This window comes from Canis lupus, chromosome 2 (assembly GCF_011100685.1).
Source record: "Canis lupus familiaris isolate Mischka breed German Shepherd chromosome 2, alternate assembly UU_Cfam_GSD_1.0, whole genome shotgun sequence".
In the NCBI taxonomy this organism is placed as follows: domain Eukaryota; kingdom Metazoa; phylum Chordata; class Mammalia; order Carnivora; family Canidae; genus Canis; species Canis lupus.
The window spans coordinates 59,558,397-59,578,473 of record NC_049223.1 but is presented as its reverse complement, the minus strand read 5'-3'; the positions used below and the strand labels follow the sequence as shown (position 1 = coordinate 59,578,473).

Here is a 20,077-nt window from a genome sequence, read left to right as displayed (position 1 = left end):
GGGCTCTTGTATCTGGGGAAACCTCAGAAACCTTGTATCTGGTAAAACTCAGCATTTTCTATTTCTCCATTGCCTCGTGTCTTGCTTCCTGTTGGGCCCTGGGTGGTGGCAGCAGAAAGAAGGGTTCTCTGAGGGAGGATAAAGGTGGCTTTCTCTTGCTCCCCAGCCCCCGCTCTCAGAACCCCCTCTCCAAGCCCCCAAAAGGTGGCAGTTTTCCTACAGATGGCTTCATCCAGAGCTGTCCACCCGCTCCTTCGAGGCTAAGTTGGGGGCCACCAGCCCCGGGAGCTCAGCGCTTTACATGGACCCTAAAATCCACAGGGGAGTGAGTCTGATGGGGGAAAAGTCAGGCCCCCAGTCAGGCTGAAGGAGAAATTGTACTGCTTTCTACCCCCCTTGAGTACAGTAACAAACTTAGAGTGCAGAAAAAAAAGGGTGAACAAAAAGATCACTTAGGGACGTCAGGGTGGCTCAGCGGTTGAACGTCTGCCTTTGGCCCAGGGCGTGATCCTGGGGTCCTGGGATCGAGTCCCACATTGGGCCCCCTGAAGGGAGCCTGCTTCTCTGTCTGCCTATGTCTCTCTGCCTCTCTCTGTGTCTCTCATGAATAAATAAATAAAATCTTTAAAAAATCACTTATGATCCCACCACTCTAGGGCACCTCTGTTAATATATTAGCATATATCCCTTCTATGCATAGAACAATGGGATTATGTTATATATATATATGTCATTTTGAAATATACTACAGTCATTTCTCCATATCATTAAATATCTGTCCAAAAATGACTGAACAATATATGGCATCCCCTCATGAGGATGCAGAATAATTTATTGAATCACCTCCCTCACCCCTGTCAATGCGCCCTTGATTTAGTAAGAGATGTCTGGAAGAAGCAACATTTCTGTGGGTCTGCAAGCCACCTGTTAACAGCTGCCTCAAGGCCAAGCAGAACCCTCTGAGAGAAGGGGCTGTAACTTAGCCTCCATGACTCAGAAGTTTTAGGTAGGAGCTCCTCAATCGCAGAGGGAAAACTTTTCATGAAGGAGAGAACTTTGGGCAGCATGCCACACAAAAGATTTTCCTTTTTTTTACTGTTTACCTAAAACCATAGAGGTATATCAAATTCCTACAAGCACAACACAAGTTTCCAAAGGAACGTAGGGCACAGATTAGGATAACAGGAATATGGTAGAAGCAGAGAGGACAGAGTTAATAAACGAAGCATGCCATTGAAAACATGGGGATGGTCTTTTTTCTTTTTTTCAAGAAAAAGCTTATGAAATAAGTAGCATTATCTTCATTTTAAAATCTGAGCTTCCAAGTGAGAGAATTAAGAAATCCCACTCATACACTAGAAAGCAATTTCACAACATGTGTCAAGGATTTTGAAATGCTCTTACGGCTCCCCCTGGGAATTTCACCTCTAATAACGAATCCTAAGAAAATTTTTAGAGACCTGGTTAAAAATTTATGCACATAAGGCTGAGCATCATGTTTTTTCTCGCATTAAAATACGAGCAACGAGACTAAATATCCAATAGGACAGGAATACTAAATTTTGATGCATCATTCTGTGAAATAGTGGATGTTTTTTGAAGACTTTTCATTGATACAGGACAAAGGCTTACAAAATAGTGTTTTATGAACAAACACATGATTTAAAATTAATTTCTAAGTTATATATAAGACATGGAAAGATTATTCAAAGAAGTATGTCAAAAACTTATAGCAGATGTTTATAGGTGAAGAATTCAGAGTAGTATCTGATTTTTTCTTCACATGTTTCCATATAATATTCCAGGGTAGGATATTAATTTTATATTCAGAAAAATCCTTTCTTATCAAAAAGAGAGTGAGACAAATATAAAACGAAAGAATAACATTGATGAAATCTGTGTAGTCCTGGCAAAAGATTCGGATACCAGATGAAACAACACAAGTCCAGCATGGCTGGGACCAGCAAGTGACATAGAATAAGATACCATAAATCAGACAGGTATCCAGAGGCAAGAGACCAAGTTTATGAAAGAGCAGATTTGACCCCAGGTGGCTGGCCCCTGGCTGAAGTGTTTCATCAGGACCTTGGGAGGAGGAAGCAGCACCAGTACCTCACTCTACTGATGCTTGGGGACAGAGTAGGTCAGCTCTAGCTGCTTTTTGTCATGCATAGAAAGTCCTGAAAACCCTTCCAAGGGTTTTAGAGAGAGAGGGGTCTGTACCAAGAACCATTTCCTGGCTTGCAGACTAGGTGAAGGAAGGGTCCCATTAGGACCTCAAAAAGATACCCAGAAAAGGATGCATCCTTATCCTCTAGATGAGCTAATCCATCCCTGACCTCACTCCACATACACAGCCTTGGATCAATGTGGGACGGTCCTGTGGTAGACCCACCACATACCAGGATGCCAGAAGCCAGCTGTAGACATGGATACTCTTGAGAACACCTGCCACCACACCTCCCACTGCTCAAGTTTTTTGTCTTTTTGGTTTTGGACAAGCCTAATTCTATGCTTGGTTTCAGTCTACCCCCAGCTCCACTAGTTAACAAACAAGCTTGCCCCTGGCTCTGATCTTGGAAACCTTCCAAGACATGTCTTCTAAGACTTGCCCACTGGCCCCACAGACCACAGGAACCTCGGGGAGGAGCCCCAGTGGTGGATGCTCTGGGTCCTTCCCTCATCACATATCCAGCATCTGGGCACGCCAGCCTGACTTCTACCTCTGCTGTTCGTAGCTCCCTGCCTGAGGTCTTTGGCCACTAACTGGCCATTCTGCCCATGTGTGCAGCAAGTCAGAGCTTAACAGCCCTTGGGAACAGGCTTCAACCCATGACTCCTGGGAGTGGGAGGCTAAATACCCCAGTTCCCTTGCCCCTCACATGGAATAATCCCGAGACATGACTGGAGATGTGACAGCTGCAGGTGTCCACAGAGGATACCAGCTTCCTAGGCAGCTCTGGTTGGCTCCCTTCTCCTCTCTGTGCCACTTCTCCATTTCTCTACTGGTGTGTTCCGGGGTCATCTCCCAAACGAGCTGCTTGCATTCAAATGCTCTTCTCAGAGTTGGCTTCTGGTAGACCCAAAGTAAGACAGAGTGCCCACCCCAGACCATATGGATCTGGCCCTGGAGGCCTGACCTTTTGTGGTTTCCACATATGTGTCTATGCTGAGAAGTGGGCAGGACAGACAGGAGAAGCTGGTGAGGTCGGTGTCCCTCTCCTGTCCAACCTCTGAGACTCACCTCTGTGGTGACGGGCTACAGTCACGGATGGGACACCAAACACCACATCTCCTAACATGTCCAAGAACAGGGCTTTCTTTTTGACAGGGTCATCTGTTCCTCCTAAATACTTCTCACTAGCCAGTGGAGTCAGTTCCTCAGGGATGTTCTGAAATGGAGCAGAAGTAAAAGTGACCCTCGCCCCCTGCCCCCGTGAATGATGCTGCTTCTAAAGCCAAAGAATGGCTTGCACGAATGAGGGAATCTCTTCAGCCCTATGCCACCACCCACACCCTGGGTGGTGAGGTGGAAAAGACAGAAAAATTGGACCAGAGCCCTCCATCCTTGGGCTTCGCTCTGCCAATTAATTGCTCAGTTGTTTGGGGCAAGTCTCTGGCCTTCTTTGGGTCTCAGGTAGTTGCTGTGGTTCCCTAGACTCTTACAGCAATGGGGTAGGACTTCCACAAGAGTGACGAGGCCGTCTTCTGGTCCAGCTTGTCTTCAGAGAGTGGGTAACCCATCATCTGTTAGGACAACAGTGACACAATTGTCAATCATCAAGAAGTAGCAGAAAGAAGCAAACTTACCAACCAATCAGACCAATGCAGGCTAACAGTCACTTTGTTATGACTTTGACGGCATGAGTCCTCGACAAATTGGGTAAAATCAATGAAATAAATGGGATTATTACATCCAGAAACTCAAGCAGTGCAAAAAGAATAAAGTCAATGTGAAGAGAAGCTGTCCCAGGCCTTTGCACTGTGTGTGTGTGTGTGTGTGTGTGTGTGTGTGTGTGTGTGTCTATCTCTAGGCAAGAATCCCCACCCTGGACATGGAGACATACAGGAAAGGTTTAAGCCTGGCTAGTGTTGAAGCAGAGAGCTCTGGGGCAAAGAACACAGACCTTACAAATACCCCCACCTGACTGTCTTATATGACCAAGGAAGTCCCAGATCCCATATGGCTTTGGTCCATCAATGACCTCTGAAATACTGTGAAGTGAGAATGGCAAGACTCTGCACATAATGCTCCATCCAAACCTCCACATTACAGGACTTGACCAAACTCTAGCTTGGTTGCCAGCAGCTTAAGGTTTTGTCCCTAGGATGGATGGAGAAGATGTCCCAGAGTCCCTTAAAATGCTTGCCTGAGAAAGCTCCTGGCCACCAGGGGAATTTACTGCTGATTCTGGCCAAAACCTGGTAATAGGTTGATAGGTCCCCAGCCCCATCTTAGAGCAGTTACTTTAGAAAGCTTGCAATTACAAATCCTTCGCTGCCCTTTGAGATGTAAATCTACCAGCCAAAACTGTTTCCTCCAGGACTTGAGAGCCCCCTTTTGAAATGCAGTCATTCAGCCGGTAAGTCCCCTCTCTCTCCTAGTCTCTGTGGGCGTGGAGAGCCCTGACTGGTGGGCACCTTGCTGCAACCTGCACCACTGTCTCCTGTCTTAGAGACAAAAATTTGTTTCTAGATAAATGCCATTTAACAAACCGAAGTGGCCTAGCCACGTGGACAAGCTCCCCACCCCGTCACACCCCGTACTGCCTTCCCCTCAGCACTGTCCAGGCCTTTGACTAGGGCTCCAGTCTTTGTTGTAGGGATTTGAGTTCAGTTCACACTGGTGTCTTCTCCCTGATGCAGAAGTAGAAGTGAATAAGACCCTGAAAGCAGAGATGGGGGTGACGTGATAGGTGAGGGAGGAGAGCCTAAGGGGCCCCCACATTCTCACCATTGGAAGAAGCCAGCCAAACTCCTGCTTGTTGATTCCGATGATGTAGGGAACAGAGTTGAATTTCTTTTCAGCCAGAATCTCTTGGGGCATCTTTGGCAGCAGCACTCCATCAACCACCGTAGGCAGGAAAGGATAGCTCTGGGGAGGAGGGCGTCAGGTGTCTGTCTGCGCTTCCCCTCCCGAGGCCAAACCCACATCTCCCTCCCAACCTGTCTGAGCAGGAAGCCAGCAGCCCAGACTTACATGGCCATGGCTGGTGGCAATAGAACCCAGGCTCCTTAACAAAGGGCCCAAGTGCATGTGACCCAGAGGGCAGAACGTGGACTCCAGAACTGGCAGTGGTAAGATGATGGGGACAAAACTCATTCAAATTGAAATATACATACATAGGGGCTCCTGGGGGGCTCAGCGGGTTAAGCATCTGACTCTTAATTTCGGTTTAGGTCATGATCTCAGGGTCATGACATCAAGCCCCGAGTTGGGCTCCACACTAGGCACGGAATCTGCTTAAGATGCTCTCTCTCTCTCTCCCTCTGCCCCTCCCCACCAACCCCCTCTCGCTCATGCTCTTTCTCTCTCTCCAAAAAGAAAAACGAAATATATGTATACATATGTACATATTTTCACATATTTATATGCATATATACATTAAATTTATTAAATATAAATAGATTAAATTTACAGATATATAAAACATATATGTGTATATATTTTAGTATTGAAATTTATAAACATATACATTTTATGTAAGTTTAATAGAAATACATAAAATATATAAAATATGTGTATACCTATTTTTTTAAGATTTTATTTATTTATTCATAAGAGACACAGAGAGAGAGAGAGAGGCAGAGACACAGGCAGAGGGAGAAGCAGGTTCCCTGTGGAAAACCCAATGCAAGACTCAATCCTTGGGCTCCACACTCAGTATGGAGTCTGCTTGTCCTTCTTCCTCTGCTCCTCCCCCCACATCCCCGTGCTCTCTCCCTCTCTTTCTATCTCTAAAATAAATAAACAAATAAAATCTTTGAACCTAAGCTGCTACAGATAAACAGTGCTTCAAGGAGGTAGTGAGCTCCCCATCACTCAAGGTGCTTACGCAGAGACCTGACTTCCTATTAGAGACGAAAGGCAGGACTAAAAGCATCAAGGATGGGCTCACATTGCACTGAAAAACACCTTCATTTTAGGTGCTACCTTTGCTGAAAATTACTCACATGGGCCTGGATTCGATGGCACCAGACTCTCATGACAGCACTCAGGAAGCTGGTTATAGTTAGATTGCGTACTTGGCTACGATAGCTATTAAGAGCATCAGTTTGGGAGCTAGACTGTCTGGACTTGAATCCTGGCTCTGCCACCTACTAGCTGGTCATTCAGGACAATTTCACCTGTTTGAGCTTTAGCTTTGTCATCTGTAAGATGAGTTGTTATGGGGATTAAGTGCCAGGACTCACAGGACGCTCAGCACACCACCCGGCACCCAGAGGTAGCTCAGTACCCCTTAGATGTTACTCATTGGCAGTGCTATGCAGCCCTCCCATAGGCACCAGCTCCATGAGCCATGTTTCCAGTTCCACACACCATGTGCCTTATTCCCCGCCACCAGATAAGGACAGGTGGAATGGGACGAATCCCAGGCTTTGAGACCTGTGGCTCCGGACACTTGCTCTGCAAGGGCCACTGAATGACAGGCCATTCCTGGCAGCCACAGGAGAAGCTCTGCCAAGCGATTGTGACTCAGCAGAACAGGGGTGCAAAGCCACAGCCAGTGTGGGCCTGGCCTAGGAGGGTTAGGCGGTGCAGCACATGCTCTGCACAATGCCTGGCACATAGCACCACACCGATATGTTCTGGAGGAATAATCCTGTAGGAGGGAGGGCATTTGTTATGTAAGGAAGGTCAGTCTTTTAAGGAGGTGATATGCCCTGACCTGTGTTTCCAAGGGTCAGCCCGGCAGGGCAGCATCGTGGGGCAAGGGTGCAGAGGAAAAGTAGAGGTGGAAGACGGTTGGAGTCCAGGAGAGAGGCAGCGGGGGCCCCGATCCGATCAGGCTGACCGGCACCATCGCTGCCTTCCACGGTGCTTGCGAGGGGCTGCCCCGTGTGGACCTTGGGCGCCGCCAGGCTGAAGTCCAAACCCCAGGGGCATGCTCACCCCCCTTTGTCTCTTCTGCCCCACATTCTGTCCATTAGCAAATCCTGTCAGCCACAACTTTAAAATTATCTGGATTCTGGCCCCGTTTTTCCACCCCCTCTGCGATGGGCCTCCCAGCCCGGCTCCTGGTTCCGGCCCAGCCCGGGCTTCAGCTCCCGCGGCAACCACAAAGCCCTTTGGTAAACTCACAGTCAACGCACTCCCCTGCTCAAAACCCTCTCAAGACCCCATCTCCACCACCCCTAGTTCGTTTCCCAGAGTTAGGAGTCTCTCATGTTCTGGTAGAAAGGGAGGAGGGCGGGGGGTGGGGGTGCCTGGGTGACGGGCACCGAGGGGGGCACTTGACGGGATGAGCACTGGGGGTTATGCTCTATGTTGGCAAATTGAACACCAATAAAAAATAAATTTATATAAAAAAAAAGACTTCCCATCTCACTTGAAATCAAAATCCGAGTCCTTGAAAGGAAGCACCCTCAGCTCTCTTTCCTCTTTGGCTGTTCTCCCCCGGCTTCCTCCCCGCCCGCCACCCCGGCCTCCTGGCCCAGGACCCTGGGAGCTGCTGGGCCCTCTGCCGGGAACACTCTTCCTCCGGGGTTCCTGACAGTTGCCTCCCGCCCCACTGCCAGAACTCGGCCCCAGGGTCCCCTAGCTGGGGCCATCCCCTGCCCCCCGCGTGCCCACCCGAACCACCGCAGTTCCTCACCTTCCCATCCTCCGTAGGGGGACCGTCGCCCAACACGGCAAACCTTGTTACTGAGCCCTCCTTTCACTCCGAGGGGCAGGGGATTAGATTGGTTTTGCCTGTTTTACTGCTATTTCCCCAGCTCCTGGATCTGGGCCCCCCCACAGGGAATTCTAATAAAATCTCGCTGAATGAATCTCAGGGAATCCTGACAACACGTCCTAAGGGAGGTGCCCGTGGGCCCAGGAGAGCCGGGAGCTCAGGACTGGCAGCCGCGGCGAGATAACGGCTCAGAACCTGTGGAGGTGCTGGAAGGCAGGAGGGGAGGAAGAAGGTGGTGGGGAGGCTCCCGGAGTTCCGGGGGTGGCGGGGAAGGCGGTGTTCTCAGGTCTGAGGTTCTCGGTCCCTTCTGGAGGGCCCTGCCAACAGCGTGGCTGGCACAGCTAATCGGCTCTGCAGGCTCCTGGGAAAGACCTAGCTCCTCAAGGAAGACCCCTGAAGAAACTCGTCGCCCAGCTACCTCTACCACCCCAGAGTGGAAGTTTCTAGCCCAGTCCTTTCCCGAGGGGCATTTTTGGGAGTGGGAAATGTAAACAAGGAGTAGGGGGCAGGCTGGGCCCAGGGGACACAGAGTTGATAACTGGGAGCACTGGACCGGGAGTCAGGGGAATCTGCTCCAGTCCAGCATCTGGTCCACCTGCTGTGTTATCCAGGCAAGTCGCTGGCCCTCTCTGGGCCTTGGCAATGTAGACACAAGGAGTCACCATGAGCCACGGGGGAGGATTCTTTTCATTCATATTTAACTGGAGCATAAATCATACATCAAGACTTAAAACCTGTAATCAAGAAACCAAAAAGCCTTACCTCTCTGGGGTCTCCAAATAAATCAAGAGTGAAAAATTTCTGTGAAGACAAAGACAGAGGGTGTGCATGAGAAGGCTTCCAGGGACAAAAGCCGATCTTTGTGAACAGTGCGCCAAAGGTGTCATGTTCTCCCTCCCGGTGCCAGCCTGGCTGGGCAGAGAGGAAGTGGGCAGGATACTGGCTCCCCCGGGTAGAGGTACAGGTGTAGGTGTGGGTTGGGGGAGGGGACTGCTGGAGAGGCCATCTGTCTGCTGTTCCTGCCTGCCCTGCCCTCCACCCATTTCCCCCTCATGTTCCCCTGGCAACACTACCCCAGTCATCCTTTGGGGCGCCTCCCTCTTCGCCACTCTTGCCCCACAAATCCAGGCATCTATAAATGACCGGGGGTGCCCCATCTCCCTGATCACAGAAATTAGTTCAGGTATGGGCACGTACCCATGTCAGTCCAACAGACTTTACCCCAAAACTTTTGCTGGAATTATTGTGAATGGTGTCTAAACAGATACAGTATAAGTCTAGATGCTATCGCTGTCTTTAGCCTCCCCAGGGAACAAACTTGCCTGACAGTGAAGCCAATACTGAGAGAGAATAAAAAAAAAAGCTGAAGGATAGAGCAGATATATTCTTAATAATGTCATATGTGCATCTGGATCCAGCCATGCCTGAAGCCATGTACTCCTGAACTATAGTTTTCAGTTAGTTACCTGAAGATTTTGTTATAACACTATTCTTTTTCCACTCAAGGTACTTTGAGATGAATTTCCTCATCCTGCATCAGAAAGTCCTGACTTACACAAGCTTACTTATTGGTCACTCAGTGCTGTATGCTGGCAGACCTATTAGCTACAGGGTAACATTACAATCAGTGTAATCTCAGCAAATATGCAATGAAGAGAAGCACAGAGTGAGGTGAATTTCAGTGAGCTTGTCAGCTCACTATTCCCTCTTGGGGGAAGGGTGTGAATGTGACCTCGGGAATACCCCTCTCTCCTGGGGAGACTCCTGGACCCCTGGGCCAGGCCTCTGGCACTAGACTCTACTGTCTGATCTGATTCCAATGTAGCCTTGCAGCTTGCATCTTGGTTTCTCAGGCTCAAATAAGGTGATCAGTGCATCCAAAGAATGCCTTACCAGTCAGAGGTGTGTGTGTGTGTGTGTGTGTGTGTGTGTGTGTGTGTGTCTGTGTGCCTATGTGTTTGTGTGTGTTTTGGGAGAGTGGATAATCATGGAAACACTCTACAGGATCTCAGAAAAATCTCACAAGGATATCATGGGCTCTTATGTTCTCTGGGGTTTTTTTTCTAACTTGCCAACTCTCCCTTATAAGCTGGGTCCTCTGAAGCCAATGGAGAATTGCTAAAATAAGCCTGCTTCTTCCCAGGAATCAGAGACGGTTGTGTTTTTATTCTTTGAATAAAGAATATTCCCCCACAGTGGGAATAGTTCCTATTGTGCCTTCCTTTAAAAAAAGATTTATTTATTTATTCATGAGAGACACAGAGAGAGAGAGGCAGAGACACAGGCAGAGGGAGAAACAGGTTCCTCACAGGGAGCCCAATGTAAGACTCAATCCCGGGACCCCAGGATCATGACCTGAGCCAAAGGCAGATGCTCAATTGCTGAGCCACCCAGGTGTCCCATCTTATTGTGCCTTCCTGCTGTATTCTCTGCATGTCCTCATGATGACACACTGTCATAGCCATCCATCCAGTCCTCAAATGTCACCTCCTCTGTGAAGCATCCTTGCTGACTATTATGAGCATTTCCTCCCTCTATACTTCCATCACCCTTAACCCATGAAGTATATGAATGTCTTTCTCCTTGGATAGCTCCTTGTCAGCAGAGACTATATCTGATTAATGTCTGCATCACCCACCCAGTTATCACCATTCACCTAAAATGGATGGATGGAGGGATGGACAGATGGATAGATAGGCAGATGGATGGAGGAATGGCTAGATGATGGATGGAGCTAGTCAATAAACAGAATGTAAATGAACTGGATGGATTGGTAGATAAATGAATAATAACTAGCAGACTAGGTGATGGATGGGTCATTGATTCTGGATGGTTGAATGATGGAGTGAAGCTGTATGGTGGTTGGATGAGACATAGATGATTGAAATGAATGAAAGTTATGGATGGATTGATATTAAATGGATGAAAGAATATTGATGAATTGGATAGACTGGTAGATGAATAGATGGATATTAAGATGATGAATAGATTGATGGATGAATGGTGGTTGGATGGAAGGATAGATGGATGGGTGGGTGGATGTATGGTTATCCATACACAAAAGCACAATTGAGGCAGAGTCTCAAAAAAGTTAGAAAACTGAGCCTCCCCTGGGTTATAATTGAGGTAGTTTCTAAATTAAGCAAGATACATTGTGACAACCTTTCTTAAACTCTTTGTTCTTAATATCCCATCCTCAAAATTCAGAACAGTAGTTACCTCTGGGAATATGTGATACTTAATTTCTTAAAAATACATTTAGAAACAAGAATGGAAAAATAGTAAGTTTTGATTGAGGTGAGAGATTATTTTACCATTTGTTCATTATATTGTTTTTCGACTTTGCAAGTGTTTGAGATACTTCGTAATAACAAAGAAAAAAAGAAATTCCCATTCAGATCCAGAAGCTGATACTGTTCCCTGGTGGCCAGACACTGTCCCAGGTAGTTTTTGCAGGGCAGAGGCAAGGGGAAAGTTGAAATACTGAAGACAATCTGGGTGGGGGGCTTGTGTGTCATTCGAATGAATACACCTACCAACTTCAGTGAAACCTCCAAGAGCTCATCTTCCGTCTTCTGGCGCAGGCAATGAACAAGGACAGCCGACGTGGTGCTTTTACACCCAGCAAAGACAGCAATTTGCTGCAGAGATCACAAGCAACGGCAGATCTCAAGAGCCATGTCCCTTCCCTCAATCAATAAAAAGGTGTTCTTCCCCAACCTTCATTTCCAAAGGCTGCGGGGGAGGGGGGGAGCGGAAAATACTCTAGACCAGCAGGTGACAGTTCTGAGTCCCACTCATGCCAATTAAACAAGCTCTGTCTCTGTTACCTTATGTCTGTTAAAATGGGCAGAAGGATCTCAGAACGGAGCGTCTAAAGGGAGGAACACAGAGTGGGGCTTAAGGGCGTGGAATCCAGAATCACACTGCCCGGATTCAAATTTCTTTTCAGGAAGCCGTTCATGATAACCTCACCCTGCACGGTAGATGAGGGGCTCCTTTTGGATTGCATTATGACACCAGATACCTCTGCTTACTGCTCTTGTCAGTTGAAATTTTATCATCTGTGTGATTACACAATCACTAATCTGTCTTCTCTGATAGAATGCGAACTTCATGAGGCTGCCTGATGTCTGACTGTATCAAAATTATGTGATGAATAAATGAATGAGTTCCCCAGGAACCCACCCCAACCCCGAGGCACTTAAGGAAGAGCCACTCCAGGCTCACGTGCTGCAAATGGGTTCATCAGAACTCAGATCCTGAGAGAGACAAGACCCAGTGGCGGTCCACTGCCTACTGTGCGGCCTGGCACCCGCCCTGGCACACTTTGGGAAGAGTGCTCAGCGGACAGCGTGCTGCGCTGGCAGCCCAGAGTCCTGTGTTTGAGTTCCCAGCTCTGCCCTGATCACTCAGTGACCTTGGCAAGCTGCTTCCACTGTCTGCCCAGGTTGCTCAGTGGTAAAACTGGGAGGCTGGCTGAGGTGTCTCCTTGCCCTTCCACACAACTGTTCTGACGTCTGTGATTCCTAGAGGATGCCAGGCAGATCCCTTGGCCAGAAAGGCATCTGAAGATTCCAGGAGAGCAGGGCAAAGGGTGTGGAGGTGGTCCAGCATGAGACCTACCTGAGCTGTGTCCTTCATGTCTTTCTTAACCAAGGCAGCAGTGAGGGCCACACCACTCTCAGAGATGGCCCGATGGAAGAGGTTCTTGGCCAGAGGAGATAGCACCTGGCAGGAGAGTGGATCGGAAGAGAGTTTATGCTCATGAGGAGGGGATCTTCAAGAGCTACTTCATCCTTAGCTCTGCGCCACCCGTTCCCCTGAAGACTCTGGCATTCAGCGAACACGACAGGTCTTCGCCTGGCCTGGCCTGTTCCCAGGCTGACACTGGGGCTCAGCTTCTCCCAGAGAATCTGAGCTGGGAGCCAGCAGGACAGTGAGGGAAGGACAGGAATTGTGCAGCATGCGCTGATTCTAACATCAGAAGCATTGAAAGACAGTGTGGTAACTCCTAGCAACACTCTGAAGACACAGCTCTGATTCCCCATTTCCATTATTTGGGATTTATTCTAAGAAGAGAGATCATGGAGGCACACAATGATTTCCAAGAATGCTCATAACGTTTATAAGATAATTGGAAATAACTCAAGGTTCCAATATTATGAGATTGAGAGAATAAACGATTTTTCATTTTTACTGTGGAAGGCTATTCAAATCTATACCATGGAATCCCATGGAACATCTAACAAAATGATATTAATGGAACAGTACTTAATGTTTAGGGAAATGTTTCTGTTATAGAATATGCATGTGAAGGAAGGTTTTTGTTTAAAAATCTTAAGAGGGGGACACCTGGGTGGCGCAGTGGTTGAGCAACTGCCTTTAGCTCAGGGTGTGATCCCAGGTCCGGGGATCAAGTCCTGCATCGGCCTCCCCACAAGGAGCCTGCTTCTCCCTCTGCCTGTGTCTCTGCCTCTCTTTCTGTGTCTCTCATGAATAAATAAATTCTTTTTTTAAAAAAAATCTTAAGATAGGTAGGCAGATGATAGATCAGTAGATGGCTAGATATGTGAAAAAGAACTAGAAAGATAAGTCCCAAGATGTCTGTGGTGAGCTTCCCTGGGTAATGCTTTTTTTTTTTTTTTTTTCTTCTTTGGACTCATCTATACTTTTCCTTTTCCTCCACTTAATAAAATATAAAAACATTTCCCTCTGAATATTCAATAAGGAAACTGATACATATGTCAAAAAATACAGTCATAGCTGACCCTCTGCTCAACAGTGAGGGAGCTGGAGGGTATTTAGGGCTCCTAACACTTTCTCATCTGGTTCCCATCCCTACTTCCCTCAGTAGCCCCCCCACATCCCCACTCCCCCAACACCAGGACCCCAGGAGCTCCAGGTGCCTACACCGCTGTGCCATCCTCCCTGATCCCCCCAGCTTGGCTCCACCTCTCAGTCCCAGAGGTGGCTGTCCTCGTGGGAGGCCCCGACCTGTTGTTGGTGCTCCCACCCCCTGACATGCAGACCTGGCTTCTGGCTGAACAGTGGCACTTTGTCTAACTCTTGCTCAGAATCTATACCCACCTCTACTTGCCAGGAGAAGTGAAGTGAGTCCCAATGTTAACATGAGTAGGAAGGTGAGAGAGAGAGAGAGGGAGAGACTGCTCTACCACGTAAGAGGAGGAGTATCATTGCTGTAGCTGTGGCCAGAGATTCTTAAGGCCCAGGATGCTAGCCTGGGCTCTGAGCCTCCTGGGGGCCAAGGAGAGTTTCACCATGAGCCCTCCACCAACTGATCCTGTGCAGAGTAAGGGTAGCCCTGAATCCAGGCCTTGTATGTAAAGGTGCTAATTGATCAAAAGGCTCCCAGGGGTCCCAGGAGCAGCTATATCAGGGCTGGGAACACTTACAAGAACGGACACGCTTTCACCTCCCGCCGACTCTCCGAAGATGGTCACAGAACCTGGATTCCCTCCAAAGTTGGCAATGTTCTCCTGAACCCAGCGAAGTGCAGCCAACTGGTCCAAGTGACCCCAGTTTCCGCGGCCATGTTCATCCCCTGTGCTGTAAGAATGGGGGCAGTGGTGCGAACACAGATTTCATGGCATAGGTGAAGCTGAGGGCTCTCAGTGAGCCTTCTAGAAAAAGGCCAGCCTTCCACAAGAGTCTTCTTCTGTCTTCCATTCCTGTAGCACTGTTCTGTTGTAGGGTTCTAGATTTACTCACCTATTTACTGAACATCTGTTTTGTGCAAAACACTGTTCTAAGGACTAGGGGTACATCTGAGAACAAAATAGGCAAAATCTCTGACTATACAAAGCCCACACTACAGATCACAAACAAACAGATAAATAACATCAGGTAGTGAAAGTACTTCCAGGAAAAATAAAATGGGGTAAGGGAAAAGACAGAGGTGGAGCAGTGGGGTCCTATTTCAGATCACATGACCAAGAAAGGTCTCTTTGAGGGAAGCGTGGCACTTGAAAAGAATGAATGAATGAATGAATGAATGAATGAATGAATGAATTCATTGAATGAATGGGCACATGAGCCTTACAAAATATCCAAAGAAGGAAATTCCAGGCTGAAGGAACAGGCAGTACAATGCCCTGGGGTCTGGTGGATAGAAGTGTAGGACATGCAGCTAAAAGACTCTGTGGGCCTTGGTAAGAGCTTTGATGGCATCGTCAATAATGTGGGAAGCCATTTCAGGGCAATGACAAAATTCCATTTATGTCTTAAATGATCACTCTGGCTATTGTGTGGATCAGACATAGCATCAAAGTAGCAGGTTATAAAAGTAGGTGGTTATTACAACCCTCTAGGAGAGAGACACAGAGGGCTTTGATTAGGGGGCATAAGGGAGGAGGTGAGAGTGGTTGGATTCTGAATATATTTTAAAGGTCGAACCAAGAGGATCCGCTGATCCTGACTGGATGTGAGGAGTGAGAAAAAAAGAAGTCAAGGCTGACCACGAGCTTTCTATCTCACGCAGGTAGAAGTGGGGTGTGGTGTTGCCAGCAGCCAAGAGGAGGTGCTGTAGGCAAAGTAGGAAAGTGTCAGGGAAGGAACAGTGGGAGTCAAGGGTCAAGTTGTCCCCGTGGAGTGAGGTACCCTTCTGAGGTGGCAACAGATGCAAGGTGGTAGTTAGCGAGGTACATCTGGGTTTCAAAGGAGACACAGGGGCTGATAAGGGAGCTCCTAGTGTGGCTCTTGAAGTCACCCAGGGAACCAGTGGAGACGGGCAGAGAGATGTACACAGAGGCTGGAGGACCATGTGTGAGGAATCACATGTGGATGTCCCCAAGGTTGGCCCAAACGCTGTTGGGTCACCAGTGACCTCGGCCAGAATACAGCAGGATGTTTGGAGCTGAACCCTGACCAGGGTGGGCAGGGGGTAGATGGGGAGGAGGAGTGGCAGGAAGAGCTAACGTAGCAGTGTTATTGTAATGGGGAGCAGAGACAGCCCACAAGTGGGAGAGAAGAGGGGTCTCAATGAAGGTGATATACCCTGGGGATATGACTCACCTGAGATAATCCTCCCCTGGGTAAGAAGCCCACCCCTCCCCCAGCCCACCCAGCACCCAATCTCAGGGTCGGAGGTGCAGTGGCCAGTGAATTCAGGAGAGGCTCACGGTACCTGTGTCCGGTGGGAACACTGGTTCCTGCCCCAAGGACACTCGCTGGGGAAGCCTCTTTGCCTTCACCCATGGGTGTGCCAAATTCCCAAAAGGAAATGGGATGAGTGGGCCTGACATGCCTCCCAGGAGGGTTGTCTGCTGGGGTCAGGTGCTCTGCCAATCTTCAGCTCCAGGCACCTGTTCCTTTACCCACAAGGATGCACTGAGCTTGTGCCTCAAGGATGCTCCTTCCTTCCTTTCCTGCCAGGTAAGACACGTAAGCCTCTAAGGGCTGTACTGCAGCTAACTGCTTCTACAGAGGTGTGTGATGTGCTGGGACAGCCCAAGGGGGAAAAAAGAGGAGTATCTCAGAGGGGTGACATCTGGGTGGGGCCTTGCAGAATGAATAGAAGCTTGTCATCTAAAACAGGCATTCCAGTTGGAGGGAACAGCACCTATGAAAAACTCAGAAGTAAGTGGCCCAGTGTGGCTAGGGGACGAGAAGGTAAGTAGAGCCCAATTGCAAAGGGACTTGGGACCAATATATCCCAATTTACTAGGGACCCTGGCAAAGATCTCTCTGAGGGCTGACATGGCTAGAGCTGAACACCTAGTACCCTTGCTTTGGGGGCCAGTGTGCAGTGAGGGCTGTCCAGAATCTTACCTGAAGAATCCCCAGATGCCCAGGCGGTACTGAATTGTCACCACCACCACGTTTTCGTGGGCAGAGAGGGCCAGCCCATCATAGGTTGATGCCCCGCCCACCACCAGACCCCCTCCGTGGATCCACACCATCACCTGGACAAGAAGGAAGCAACCGAGCCCGTTAGAGGAAGCAGCACCAGGCAGGACCTCAGGAGGTTGTCTGGTTTCGTTGCCCACCTCTTGACAGTGAATCAAGGAGGTCATTACCGGAAGTGCACCAGTCCCCAGCAAAGTTGGAGCAGGCAACTGTTCTCCCCAGTACCCCCAAGTGGGGCGCAGGCCACTACCCCACCCAGTACATCCTGGCTACCCCTGTGTCCCCAGCCCTGGTGCCACCAGGCTCTTCACACCGCAGAGCATCGTCATGGGAACAGTCATGGTGTGTCATCTTGTTCCCAACACTGTCATAGCTCTCATGCCCGGACCCCTCCCTTGGGCTTACTCTGCCCGCCAGAGCCCTGTACTTCAGCTTCATCTTAGTTATGTCTTGTGTGGTGAATTAAACTGCTCTCAGGCCCCCAACGGGATCTGTTTTGAGTATGCCTTCCATCTGCCTCCTCTGCATCCCCAAATCCCACCCATCCAAAGCCCAGCCTAAAATCCACCTCCTCCAGTAAGTCTTCAATCATTTGACTAATGTGATCTGAGGACCTACTCTATGTCGGGGACAGTGGTAAGAATTGAGGGTGAGGGTAGATAGAGCTATTCATCATGCTTGGCTCTGGCATTGTAAGAGCTCAAAGAGCCAGGAAAGAGTTTGTAACACAAACTATGTGCCAAGTACATTCCATGAGGGAGGGACTAATACTGTACCCTTAACAGATAAGAAAACTGAGGCACTTAACCTGCCTGAGGTCACATAGCTAATAAATAGCAGAAGCAGACTTGGACCCACATGGTCTGGCCCTGGAGCCCACCTGTTGAGCCACCCAGCACGCTGCAGCCGTTGGCCATGGTGCAGTGGGCCTGCTGCTAGGATAGGAGTAAGATCCTCCCTTTGACTCTAACTAATGCTTCAGGAGTGCTTGCCCTGCGCACTTGCCAGCAGAGACAAAGCCTGATATGCATCACTGAATACTCCTAGGTGATTAGCCTGTTCTAAGGAAGCAGGGCCAGGTCCCATCTCATTGAGCCAAGCATGTGCAGTGCTAACTTCTGCTCACAAGTTCACAGGTGCCCTTCCCCACAGGTGTGCTTCTGGAAGCTGGCTGGGTGCTAACAACCCCACACCTCTCCACCCCAAGGATCACCTCCTTTTCCAGATCTCCTCCAAGCCCCAGCCTGGGTCTGGAGTTGCCCCCATCTCTGGGCCTCCTTTATTCTAGAAATGCTGACTCACTGTGTCATCAGCCGTGCCAAAGGCCATTAAGGAAGGAATACAATAAAATCCCAGATATTTGGCCAGAGGCAAAAGGATGCATTGCCTGGATCGCCCGGGTTCTTCGCCCAACACCTCTCAGGGACCCTGGAACTTTCTTAGAGAAGTGTCTTAATGTGCTGAGGAAAGGGCTCCCACAGGCTCACTTCCTAGTCTGTGTCCAAGAGCACTGGTGTGAATTCAGAAGGCCTATGCTCTGGTCCTGCCCATCCCACCGTTTGATCTCAACACCCCCGTCCCTGCCTTTCTGGGCCTCAGGCCTTCTACCTGTACAGGAAAGATTGGCTTATCTCTGAGAGTAATCATTCTGGTCCTTCTATCAGCAAAAAAAAAAAAAAAACAATTTGGAAAAGCTACAGTACGCATGGCAGAAGTATAGCTACTTCCCTCCAGAGCCCCTACGTCTGCCACTAGGGGAAACTGAGGTACGGAAAGCTTGCATTTCTTGTGGTCACGAGGTCTGGCTGTGGTGGGTTAGGAAGCCCTGGGGTCCCCAGAACAGCTCCCACCCAAGCTGCCTTCCCCCTCTTACAGTCGACACCAGAAGACTGGAACCTTCTGCTTACCGGCAGCCTGCTGTTCTTTGTCAAGTCAGCGGGAGTGTAAATATTGAGGTAAAGGCAGTCTTCAGAAAACTTGAGAGGAATGTTGTCCTTTCTGTTGGTAAAGAGTTCTGAGAGCACCTGACTTCCCACTGCGTCCTGGGAGCACCTGGGCAGGGGAGGGCAAGGAAGTTCTGAGCTGCACTCAGAGCTGAGCAAGATGTCTCCTGGCAGGTTGAGGCTACTAAATAGAGTTTTTCCTACCAGGCTGGAGACGCTGGGATGGTGAGGAGGCTTCCCGGGTGGGGGGTGGGGGTGGAGGCCCCTGAGGCTCACTCAAGTATCCTGGGACTGTGTGTAGTAAGAAGGCTTAGTACCTGGCCCCTTCCTAGAGTCTTTGAGATAACCTGGGTCAAGGACAGGAGGCTGTCCCCACACCGACCACCTGGGAGTGGACCATTTCCTATACACCCAGATGCATCCCAGCTGGGTTCCAGGTAAACAGGTCTTCCACCAGGTAAGCATGTTCTAGTCCATGGCAGCCTTTTGTAATCCCTGAGAAGTCACTCAAATGGCAGACCTTTAGGACCCACAGCAGGTCAGGGATGAAATACATATGGGGCAATCTCAGGAGAACTGTGTTCTAGTCCTGCCTCACTTGCAAATCGTCTGGCTGACCTTGGGCGAATTTGTTGCCTGCTTTGGCTTCAGCCTGCCAGGTCTATGTGAGGGAAGTGATTTCCAGAAGGATCTTGAAGTCCTGAGTACTGACATGCTAAAAATCTATCCATCCCAGGCAAGCACTATTCGTTTCCTTGATAAGGGATCTTAAAGATCCAGCACAGATTAAAACTGGTAAGATTTATGACCCTCCCAGCATGTCAGGTGCTGTAAGTGCTGTAAGTGCTCTTTATATACTAACTCACTTAATCCTCCCATGGCAAGCCCCCTAACACAGAGTCTATTATTTTCCCCATTTTACAGTTGAGGACACTGAGGCACAGAGAGTTTAGAGGACATACCCAAGGTCACACAGTCAGAAAGATCTGTACTATGTAGTACATGATATTTCTAAGGACATTCTAAAGAACATTTCCAGATCTCAAGGTACCAGAATGTGGATATCACTGGCCCCATTGTGTTCAATGAGGCCACTGAATCACTCTGCTGCCAAGTGGCAAAATCAGAGCCCCCAAAAATGACTTCTTAATTTTCATCCTAAGGGACCTTTCCCCTGATCACCAGAGCAAGGAGCCAAACATTCATAAAAAAAGAAAATCAAATGTCAAAAAAGGGAAAAAGAGTTCAAGGTCACTAGTGTTCAAATAAATGCAGAACAAATAGGAAAGTTATATATAATTATAATGAAAATAATAATTACTATTGTTTTGCCTATCCAATAGCCAAAAGGCATTTTTTTTCAAATAA

General features: G+C 48.7%; 1 protein-coding gene across 1 annotated transcript in view; it reads right to left on the bottom strand.

Annotated features, from left to right (window-relative positions):
* Positions 1 to 20,077, bottom strand: part of CES1 (carboxylesterase 1) — a 29,245-nt gene that overhangs the window by 2,611 nt on the left and 6,557 nt on the right. The window contains 9 exon segments of the mRNA NM_001003085.1: positions 3,245 to 3,392; positions 3,667 to 3,747; positions 4,955 to 5,095; positions 8,661 to 8,699; positions 11,435 to 11,539; positions 12,525 to 12,629; positions 14,315 to 14,468; positions 16,689 to 16,822; positions 18,674 to 18,818. Coding sequence (NP_001003085.1) covers positions 3,245 to 3,392; positions 3,667 to 3,747; positions 4,955 to 5,095; positions 8,661 to 8,699; positions 11,435 to 11,539; positions 12,525 to 12,629; positions 14,315 to 14,468; positions 16,689 to 16,822; positions 18,674 to 18,818 — 1,052 coding nt within the window.